At 33.9% G+C, this 11038-nt stretch overlaps 2 protein-coding genes across 4 annotated transcripts; one reads left to right on the top strand and one right to left on the bottom strand.

The window, feature by feature from the left end:
- Positions 1-284: 284 nt before the first annotated feature.
- Positions 285-3703, bottom strand: LOC113235165 (histone-lysine N-methyltransferase Suv4-20). Its single transcript, XM_026470773.1, has 2 exons — positions 3195-3703; positions 285-3054 (listed from the first exon to the last, which is right to left on the bottom strand). The coding sequence occupies exons 1-2, from the start codon at positions 3513-3515 to the stop codon at positions 1258-1260; spliced, it is 2118 nt and encodes a 705-aa protein (XP_026326558.1). The 5' UTR covers positions 3516-3703; the 3' UTR covers positions 285-1257.
- A 2214-nt stretch (positions 3704-5917) lies between these two features.
- LOC113235264 (mitochondrial ornithine transporter 1) lies at positions 5918-10249 on the top strand. Of its 3 annotated transcripts, none has more exons than XM_026470909.1 (7): positions 5918-6005; positions 6573-6651; positions 6719-6963; positions 7050-7196; positions 8254-8395; positions 8717-8914; positions 10073-10249. In XM_026470909.1, the coding sequence occupies exons 2-7, from the start codon at positions 6582-6584 to the stop codon at positions 10192-10194; spliced, it is 924 nt and encodes a 307-aa protein (XP_026326694.1). In that variant the 5' UTR covers positions 5918-6005; positions 6573-6581; the 3' UTR covers positions 10195-10249. The 3 variants fall into 3 exon arrangements, with proteins under 3 accessions (XP_026326694.1, XP_026326693.1, XP_026326696.1); XM_026470908.1 differs by lacking the exon at positions 5918-6005 and adding an exon at positions 6412-6451; XM_026470911.1 differs by lacking the exon at positions 5918-6005 and adding an exon at positions 6451-6469.
- The last annotated feature ends 789 nt before the right edge of the window (positions 10250-11038 follow it).

The following is an 11038-nucleotide window of genomic DNA, read 5'->3' on the forward strand; positions in this document are numbered from 1 at the left end:
GTGACCACAAAAAATAAGAAAACGCGGAACACACTGGTGCGCTTCAATCTTTAGTCACCATAATAGAGTAACTATGTTCTATAGTCCAAGCTTGTAGGATAACGGGTGAACATAATTAGAATTAAAACTCTTTCACCCCTAAAAATGTCACTTCAAATTTCTTTGTTTAATTTTTTTTTTATTGATTAGTTAAGTAACAATGTTTAGCTACTGCATTATTTTCAAAAAAAACATCAGCTACATACATTGTCACTGCTGTTATGGTAAACTTAATTTTTCACATCAACTACTGCAGCTAATTTCAATTAATAATGCTATTATTACTTAAATATAAATATCTGAAAATAGCTCTGAAGTGTGAACTATAGAATATAGTTAATTTAAATATCTATTGTTATATAATAGATAATTTAACATCTGAATAAAATGACGAAAACACAAAATATAAATTATAACTTCAAGTAATTTTCTAGACAATGGTTTTAGATAGTAAAATAAATAATCGTCTAGGACATGCATTACAGTAAAATAATAATTATGTTACCTTAAAACAGTGTGGGTACCGCGTGGACCACGTCAATTACAGTTTATCAGCTAAATAATCTCTAATTTTATCACGTAATTTGTCAAGATTGTCGGTACAATAAATTATACGTTTAGATGGATCACTTTGACAAGTTAACAAAGAGGGCGCACGTTCTTTATTGTTTTATAGGATACTTACAGAAATTGTACATTTAGAAACTCAATTATAATTTAGCTAAAGCCACGCAAAATAATTATAACACTTTGAAGTGATACATACTAGTTCAATCGACGCAAAATGAAATTTTGTTATCAATTTAACCAAATTACCAATATTTTGCATAAACATTGAAATGGCAATAGAAGACAGAACTTTTGTTGCATTAATAAATATGAATCATGGAGAATTCCATTGTTAAACATCAATGAATATTACAAATCCCACTTTTTACTACTTTGGATCATGCATGCAATAATCATCAAAGGCAAGCCTGTATGTAACTGTATAAGTATTGACTTCCACTTTATGCTAATGAAATTTAACAAGAACATTTTTCTTTAATAAATATGTTGTTGGAATCATCATTTAAAATCTGATGTTTATCACACAATACTTAAAACTGCTTCACGCCACAATAATAAATACTAGATAAAATAATCCTAGTCAGTGACAATTAAACTAATAATTGAATAATAACGGTGGAAAATTAACCGTAAGGTTATTTGCGGCTGTCAGTCTGCTGAAATAGCAGCAGGCAAGTCGATAGTTCGACTTTCATTACCAAATATTAATCTTAAGCGTTTCATGGGGGGTAGAGGACGGATTGGGCTATGCTTGCGATGGCGTTCTTTAGAACGACGCCGCTTCTTGAGTCGACGCGCCGTGTCAGGGTCGACTCCCTCCAACCGCAGCACCTCATACTCCGGGACCTCGGCCGCGCCTCCGCAATCTAACACTTCCTCCACCACCGGGCTCCGCTTAACTCGAAGGGTCAACTTCAATCCCCTTCGTGGCGGAGTACAAGGGCACTCGCTACCCCTGTTTGAGTTATCAGCTAACCAAGGAGGTCCAGAATCTTCCTTTTTGGATTCTTCAGTCCTATTTGCTATTTCTACTTTAAGATTTTTGTTCAATTTGCTATCTCTATCTTTAGTTTCACTTGGATTAACATTTTCTCTAAAGTCATAAACTTCACTTTGCAAACATTCTTTTCCACTTACACATTCATTATTCTCAGTTTTCTGCTCTCTAGGCTTATCTGGACTATTTTCAGAACTCTCTGCCTTCATTTGGAAAGGAATATCTGGCTCAGCTTTCTGCTGTGGAGATTCCTTTGTATCATATTCACTTTTAGGCATTTCTATTTCAGTACTGGGTCTTTCGATAGAATCTTCATCCAATTTACTATTATCCATCAAGTCAACATGTGTAGCTTCTGTTTTAATAATAATTTTATCTGGCTCTAACACAGACAAATCAGTTTCAGATTTTGGAGTATTGAGGTTTCTTCCTATTTTAGGCTCAGAATGTCTTTTAGAACTAGTTCTATTTTTGATACAAGTTGACTGAGCACAAGTATCCAACAAGCGTTTGTGGCTTCTGAGAACTATGCCAGTATGAGAATCATGACTGCTGCGTGAACTAGTTGTGCTGTAACAACGAGACGGCGACGCTCTGCGCCGAGTGCCACTGGTGGGTGACGAAACTGAAGCTCCATTTGCCACCCGACAACTATCTGTTCGTTTTCGTAAGCGCTCACTACGACTTGACGCAGACGATTCTCTGCTCCCATGAGCCTCTTTTTGCACTGACCTATCCACAACATCAGCAATACAACCTTGAGCTATCAAAAGTTCCGCATCATACTTCGTCAAACCTTTTTGTTTCATTTCTTTCATACTGAGCGGAGACACTATATTTGAATTATGTCTGCTTGATATTCTAGTCTTTTCTGGATTTTTGCCATTGAGAATTTTCTGTGTCTGTTTGGCCTTTGTTCTATTAATTCTGTTATCTGTCTCTCGGAATCTGTACCTGGTGGCCTGTTCATCATTATCTGGACTCTTCACAGAAAATGCTCCTTTACCACGCCGCTCACAAGTTTCACATTCACAATAACAATTACCATTTCCAAAAAAATCTTCCCCATAAAAACAAGTGATTTCTTCTCCTACCTCAATGTCTCGTAATACACGAACAAATGCTTTACCACGATCTGTAGCCTCAAAAGTACAGTTAGGTCTACAGTCATGGTTGATGTAAGCTGCAGGGCCAAGCCACAACTGTGCACAATTTTTTCTACAGCTGTACATAACTGAAAAGTCGTTTTTTCCAGGATGAAGAAGTTGTTTTTCTTCTTCTTCAGTCATTTCAGCAATACACCCTACCAAAAAATCAATCCTTTCATGTTTAATAAACTTTTTTGTAGTTGAAATCTTGGCTCCTACTCTGCCCTCTAAGGAATATCTGTAGCAAGGCTCTATGACAAAACCAGCTTTTTTGTCAAAAACGCGTAAGTAGCGGTATATCTGAAAATAAATAAAACTTATCAAAACAAAAATCACCCAAATATTTGTAAATACATTCAGAAAAGAAAAACTTTAATAAAAATTAGGTTAGATAAGATTATATAGTCAAAGGCATATTTAGTTATATTTTGTATACTAACATGTTCTCTCAATTTGCTTTGTTGATGTTTATTCTTACTAAAGTGTCTTGGCATCCAGTCCCCATTTGCTAGTTTTGTATATGCCTTATTGTAGTCTTGAGTTTGTACGAACTCCTTAACAATATTTTTCAACTCCTCCTTGTTTGTTTTGAGAGGTCGATAGCGAATATTCATTTTGTGTGTGGTGATACCAAGATAGGGATCCACTATGAGAGCTGTTGCCAAATCATCATATTCCGACAATTCGCGGGGAGTCATGCCCATTGGCTGCATTTTGTGGAGAACTTGCCTCCCTGGGTACGCCGCTGATCCAACAACCATCCTGAATACCTGAACAAAGACGTAAGATTATATGTGCACTAATCACTATGTCCTCACACCAGAAATCTATTCACATTCATCCAATTTTAGTTCAGAATTTATTCATGTCATTAGGTTTGCGTGATAACTTGAGCAAAGCCATTTAGAGAACTTGTAGCATTTCTAAAATATAAAAGGACAAACATGGCGGCCGAACACGAATCCCAAAAAAACGACACGTCAAAAATTACAAACACTTTTTTGTAATAATACAAGCGTAAAACTATGGAAATTTAAATGTACAACGTAGAAAAAGTATTTAATTATCATTTCCACTTACTTAGATCATTGAATATACACGAAATTCATGTTAATTTCTGATAACAACTTTACTGTACAGAAACGCTTTCAGACGCTAACTGTAAGGTTATTTATTTACATATACCATACATAACACGTGAATTAATTCAAAATATAGTTTACAGACTCCATTTTTATTGAGTGTAATCTAAAATTATAAAGAATTAATTACGTAGCAGTTATTCAAAACATCACAAAGCTGAAAAACAACCATGTTTCGAGAACTTATTTCATTTTATTAGATTGGTTCATTTATAAAGCCAGTGTTAACCAATAGGAAACTGATAAGTAAAATTTATTATGGGGCGTAATTTCCAGTCATGTCAAAACTAAAATATTCGAAATGTTAATATTTATTACAAAATTAGTTAGTGAAGTTTAATTACCTTTGAGAATCTAATAACAATGCATTTAGTGAGTCTGTGAATTCATTATTCATTGATGTAACAAACTTCAAAAATACAATCTTTAAAATGTAATCGAATGAATGAAATGAATGGATACGTACGACGAATGTACTCGTGATGTACTCAAGGTGGTACTACAGACGGGCAAATTAAAAAAATTCAAAAAATTCTGAAAAGTTGGAAAACTATAATTCGAAGGCTCTATGTTCTACGTTTCGATAATTTATCGCTTGCAGTTTTGTTTATCGTCAATTATAAATTAAAGTGATAACTAAACACGAATTAGAGTAAAACAAGATTTAAAATTATTGGACAACAACGAAAAAAAGTCTTAAATAAAAAATCTTCAGGCTCCATCGTTTTCGTTCAGTTACGTGATATCTTCAACTTTTGACAGGTGTCTCATGTGGAAAAATACAAATTAAATAATCGGAAGAAATATTTATCCAAAATTCTTCAAGAGAAGTCAGAAAGTTAAAAATCACAAACCACTATTTATTTTTCTTAAAACTTTTTAATTTTTTTTATATTATGTAGGCAGCAAACAAGCATACGGCCCACCTGATGGAAAGCGGTCACCGTCGCTTATTAAAACAATAAAATTACACGGAGATAAGCTGTCTTTTTTAGAAGATACCTTTTGCAAAGGCGTTTTATTATTTTTTTAAATAACTTTTTATAGAAGCTTCCTAAAATAGTGAAAAAGTATGTTTAGATAGAAATTAGGTAGTAAATAGTTATATAAAAAAAAATTAAATTATGTACTGTTTATTTTTTTATTAAGAGTTTTGGCTTGGATATAAGTGATTTGAGCCATGTCTTTGTTTCATTATTGGGATCATCAGTAATATTTTCCATTGTGATTGTAATACATTATGTTTTCAATTTCTAATAACTTAGTTCACTTATTTGGGTTTTTTAAATAGTCTTAAGCGGCGGTAGTCAATGTTTGTTTTCACCTTCACTTAAATCACATTATCTTCTATCACTTTGAGCAAAAACTTTGAATTCGTAATTATTAGAATTTTTAGGATAAATTGTTTTGTAATTTGGTTTGCAATAAAGAATATAGTTCTAACTTTCTTCATCACTTTTTCTTTTTTCGTTTTTTCTTCATAATATACTTCAAATAAAAATAATCTTTGTAAAAGCTATACTTGTAACTTCAAATGCCCGCCATTTTTCCTGTATACTGCTAGAACGATGAAAAACGTAAAGGGGTCCAGCCAACCTTACCTCAGAATGGCTGGCCACTTTATTTCTTTAATATTTCCGTTAGCGCAAAATGGCGCAAAGGTATAAAATATGTCAATAAAGGTACTAAATAGTAGAAAAAGGTAGTAAATTATGAGCACAGATTTATTTGTGTATCTCGTTTAGTCCAGCCATCCTGACGGACACAATGGTTATTATAATCGACTATGAACAGAACAAAACTACATATATCCTTCGTTTCATTTTTTTTTTGTGTATTTGGCTTCTGTCCACAGAGGACAATTCTGCCAGTGTCCGGGTATTCGTTTAATTTCAAATAATTATAGTCACTATATCACTTTTTATTCACTGTCAGTGTCAGTGTCAGTTTCACATAATTATCTTTGTGCATGTGGTGTCGAAAGTGGCGGAATAATTGAAATTTATGATTTTGTAACATACATCTTTGCCCTTACTGTTATAAAATAAGACTTAAAATTTTTGGTATATTAAGGATAAATCACGCTAAAAGCGTAGCTATTAGCAAGCGGTAACATATACTTTACATGTGTATTTATTTAGTACTTTATTTCGTTTCTTGCATCAGCCGCTATAGTTATCAACGTTGAGCATGAAATATTCTTACACCTATGATAGTTAGATATTGTATGTTTTTTAAGTCACAATAACGAATTTGAACCAAAAACATTGACGTAGTATTTAAAGGTTATATAAACGTAAACGGATATTGAAGAATGTAATTATGGCAGTGATGGCTGATAACACCTAAAGTTCAGTAGATAAGGGAAAACTTGTTTCCGATATATCAACAATAAATTGACTGTTTGTACTTTTGTGTGTATGTACTATATAAACCTTTTATTATTTATTACAATGATGCTTATCTATATATATGGCTGTAAAGAAGATGTTTTGTGCAAGATTTGTGTGAGACTGGTCCAACATGTAGAAGCCACTTTAATTTTTTTTTCTTCAGTAAGCATGTAGTGACGTGTAATAAGTAGTGATTTATTACCGTATTCATTGTATTATATGATTCATAGATTGAAGATTATATTTTGATATCATTCTTATAAGTTATATTGTTTATTTAAAGGTAAACATAATGGCACACTCTTCAGGGTCATCAGAAAGCCTCAAAAGTGGATTAATAGATTTCACTGCTGGTTCTTTAGGTAAGATTTACATAAAAATCTCTCCCATATTTTACATAATTTACCATATTGCATTTTTGTTTCACAGGTGGTGTCGCAGTTGTTTATGTTGGCCAACCACTTGATACAGTTAAAGTTAAGATGCAGACTTTTCCACACTTGTACAAAGGCATGTTTGATTGTCTAAAGCAAACATTAAAAAAGGATGGTATTATACGAGGTCTTTATGCAGGCACCACACCAGCTATTTTAGCAAATGTTGCTGAAAACTCTGTGTTATTTGCTGCATATGGTTATTGTCAAAAGTTTGTCTGTCATGTCACAGGAACACAGGTGCTTATAAAATAAATTGATCTTAACTCTGTAGGACTTTTCATTAAAGTTGTTATATGTTAACACAATTTTTGTAACTGTTTCAGAGTGTAGACCAGTTGTCAACATTAGGGAATGCAACGGCAGGGTTCTTAGCTGCTTTCTTTTCATCATTCACCCTATGCCCTACAGAGCTTGTAAAATGTCAGCTGCAAGCAATGCGAGAAGTTTCCGTACAGGGCTCACAAACAGCTGTATGACAAATTTTGGGTATTTTTTCAATTGCGTGAACCAACTATTATATTCATACATATCTCGTAACTGTTAATTTAGTGTTAAACTAGGATCTACTTAAAATAAGGTGATCTGAAGGAAACTAATTAAGTTTCTATTAATTTTTAACCGATTTCAAAAAGAAGAAAGTTCTCAATTCGACTATTTTTTTTTTGTATGTGTTACGCGATAACTCCGGTATTTGTGAACCTATTTTGATGATTCTTTTTATGTTGGATAGAGGGTACCTCCGTAGTGGTCCCATTTAATTTTTCAAGAAAATCATCCACCTCTAAGGGTGGCTGTTCACGTATGAAGATTCATTTTAATAAATATATATATATATATTTATTTATTAAAATGTATCTTCATATATATATATATATATATATATAGCACCTAAATTTTATTATAAGTACCAATTATTTTAATGGTTGATTTTGCTATTCTCCAATTCAAGGGGTTTTTCTCTCAATATACGAGTAGTGAGAACCGATTTTTATTATCTCCTGTGTCAAGTTCCGTATAGTGGCGAACTAGGGGATGAATCCGGGTTTGCGCACTTTCCGGTACCCGATTTCAATAAAACTTGGCAAATAGATATAATTCCACATACTTTTGAGATCGGTTTTTTAGTACTTTGTACCGAGATTATTGTCTACTGTGGTCCACCATCAAAATTCATAAAACACCAAATTATAGGTTTTATATACTTTATTAACATAAATTACAACTATTTCCTAAGTGACCCAAGATCAGGCGACAAAAAAATGTCTTTACCAAAATAATAAATGTTGTTGTAAACACAAACCTACACAGTAATCTCTATTTAAAAATGATTGCCAATTTGAGTGTCAATGTTATATAATTTTTTCCAAATCTTAACTGGCATGCTACTGTTTGGATGTGATTACAAAAGTAAACAATGTTTACGGCATTAATATTATCTGTAACCAAATCATTTGCGTTTACCTTAATTGCATATTTCCGCCTCCGATAACCGAGATTGGCTGCTAAGGTCTTGATATTTGTTCCTAGGTGACACCTGTAAAGCTGACACCCATAAAGCTGACTCAACAAATATTCCGACAATATGGCATACAAGGGCTCTATAGAGGACTTGTACCTACGATCATGAGGGAAATGCCTGGATACTTTTTCTTTTTTGGAGGATATGAAGGTAGATTTGCTAAGTATATTGTTACACCTTAAAGTTAAAATAATATGCTCTTATTTTATGCTAAATCAAAAAAATCCTTTTTTAAAAAAGCGTTTCCTGCTGCTTTTTTAGGTTTATGTATATATTTTTTTAAATATTAACGTTTAGTCACTCCTTCCAACTCATTTTATTATTATCCTTGTTACACTGGGCTACACCAACGCACACCTTGCTAACGCCGTGTCCTATCTGTCTAATTCCATAACCAATAGATACATTTTTTTTGCAAGGCACTGCCTCTGCATGTAGTAAAATGTAACAATCAGCTTTGTCAATTTTTAGGTACAAGAGTCTTGTTAGCCGAGCCGGGTCAATCAAAAGATGACATAGGTTTCGTGAAGACGATGATCGCAGGCGCTGTCGGCGGCTTAGTCCTCTGGACGATAATATTCCCCTCTGATGTAATCAAGTCCAGAATGCAGATAAGCAATAAGAGCCAAAAGTTCATGACGGTCGCTGCCGATATTGTGAGAAAAGAGGGTTAGTATTGTCCCTAACAATGAAAAGTTGTCGCAAAGTTCCCAACGGAAACATTTTCTTCAATTTGAGACGTTTCTCTAAGTGCCCGAACGACGACGCAGGTTGGATTTATGACATCAGTTTTTTTCGTATCAGTAGACGAAGTCCCTAAGAATATGTAATATTTAGTAGCTGTAGAGCTCCTAGTGAAGGAGGTCAACCAGGGAAGTACTGCCACCTTACCTATTTCTGCCGCCAAGCAGTAATGTGAGCATTACTGCGTTCCGATTTTGAAGGGTAAAGGTGCTGGTGAAATTACAGGCATATGGGGCTTGTCAACTTATGTCTGAGTGTGGCGTATATGACTTCCCGCATACAATACGTCCCCCAAGGAGAGACTAGTTCGGTACGCTTTTCTAAGGGTCTAAACAACTGAAATACCGTACATAGTATGTCCTCTCGAAGTGACGAATTAGATACGCCTTTCCAGCTACCACATAAGTTTAAGCGATTGAAAAACCGTAGCTGGTAAGTCCATTAGGGTACGAATTAGGTACGGGTTTTCGTAAGAAACACTCGTAAAAAAGCGTCTCTGATTCGTCACGTCGAGTAATTTCACATTCCACAATCAAAAACTTAAAGGTCATCAACATAGTTCAAACGAGATTGTCTCTTATTGCTTTAAGTAAACATTGCAAAACGCAAATAATAAACACGGAAGCTATCTCTCTCCGTCTCACCTACACTACCAATAAACATATCTAAAATAGACAACTCTAAGCTCTAATTAGTTGCATGTTTGGTGATATTGGCATGTTTCAAAATAGGCCAGAAATAATATTAGAATAATATCAATAACAACTGATTTCACGCGAGTGCAGTGTCACAGTTCATTTCGATCTTGCATGTATTTTTACGTAATTCGCGGCATAACTTCTAATTAATTTCGTTTGTATTTGAGTTAAGATTATTTAAAATGGATGAAGAACGATTTACAGCTCTAGTTAGTAAACTTGTGGCTGATTTTCAATTATTGAAGTATGAAGGAACGAATGACGAGAATTTCAAAGTGTCTAATATACACTTTCGAAAGCAATTTCACCAAGGTTTCACCGTAGGCGTAGGTGCGATATGTGTATGAGTGTTGTATTCTATACTAGGATTCTTATTACTTTACAGGTGCGCTAGCTCTCTACAACGGGCTACTGCCTACTTTAGTACGGACAATTCCCGCGACTGCAGCTCTCTTCGTAGTCTACGAATACTCAAAAAAATTCATGCACCAATCATTTGGTGACTAACATTGCTATTTTTGTATGTACTTACGTTGTGGACCAATTAAATTATTTAATATATTTCTATGTATGATGTATGTACATACACAATCTACGCAATAGTCAATTATTATTGTTCATTATTATGTATGTATATATTTATTACTTATTAGAACAATTTCGTTAAGAACATTTTATATAAATATACAAATAAAAAATATACAACATTATTCAGGGTTTTATAAAATTCATAAACACCTAACTTATATTATACTGCTTATTTTACAATCAATTACAGGTCTGTCTGTTGTTTGTTTCGGGATTGCTACACATTGGAAATGAATGAATATATTTTTTCAGAAAGATGGTGAATTTCTTACAACTGGTACATCATTTGGAGATTTTTTATGGAATTTTTTTTTTTTTTTTTTTAATGACGCTCACAACCAACATAGCCCCGCACTAGGGAAACCCTGTGTCGCGGGTGCCATGGACACACACATAGACAACTACACATTACACCCAAACTCACGAGAGAAATAAATGTAGGCCATACAAATATTTCTCCCGGCCCGGGAATCGAACCTGGGACCTCTGCGTGGCAGTCCGGCATGGTAACCGTTCGGCCACGGAGGCAGTTTTTTTCAAAAATGTCACTTATATGGTTTTACCGTTAAGCAGACTATATAGACCATCCTATCTTACATCGCAGCCGCCGTTTTATTTAAATACCTTATATAAAATATAGTATAAAAACAAGGACACAAAGGAAATAACAAAAACACACAAAGGCCTTATCAATAGAAAAATCAGATTTATTATTGATAAAATACAATTTTAACGCTCACGTGCTTCAAAGTTCCGCAGGTAT

Source organism: Hyposmocoma kahamanoa, unplaced genomic scaffold (genome assembly GCF_003589595.1).
Source record: "Hyposmocoma kahamanoa isolate Upper Pololo Valley unplaced genomic scaffold, ASM358959v1 87, whole genome shotgun sequence".
Classification (NCBI taxonomy): Eukaryota; Metazoa; Arthropoda; class Insecta; order Lepidoptera; family Cosmopterigidae; genus Hyposmocoma; species Hyposmocoma kahamanoa.

What these genes read in the sequence shown, in the direction of transcription:
- LOC113235165 (XM_026470773.1), bottom strand. Translation starts at nt 3,515, where the DNA reads ATGGTTGTTGGATCAGCGGCGTACCCAGGGAGGCAAGTTCTCCACAAA. An exon ending in AAAGCAAATTGAGAGAACAT is followed by an intron (nt 3,055 to 3,194) that starts GTTAGTATACAA and finishes ATTTATTTTCAG; the next exon opens with ATATACCGCTACTTACGCGT.
- LOC113235264 (XM_026470909.1), top strand. Translation starts at nt 6,582, where the DNA reads ATGGCACACTCTTCAGGGTCATCAGAAAGCCTCAAAAGTGGATTAATA. An exon ending in TACAGGGCTCACAAACAGCT is followed by an intron (nt 7,197 to 8,253) that starts GTATGACAAATT and finishes ATTTGTTCCTAG; the next exon opens with GTGACACCTGTAAAGCTGAC. An exon ending in CGATATTGTGAGAAAAGAGG is followed by an intron (nt 8,915 to 10,072) that starts GTTAGTATTGTC and finishes ATTACTTTACAG; the next exon opens with GTGCGCTAGCTCTCTACAAC.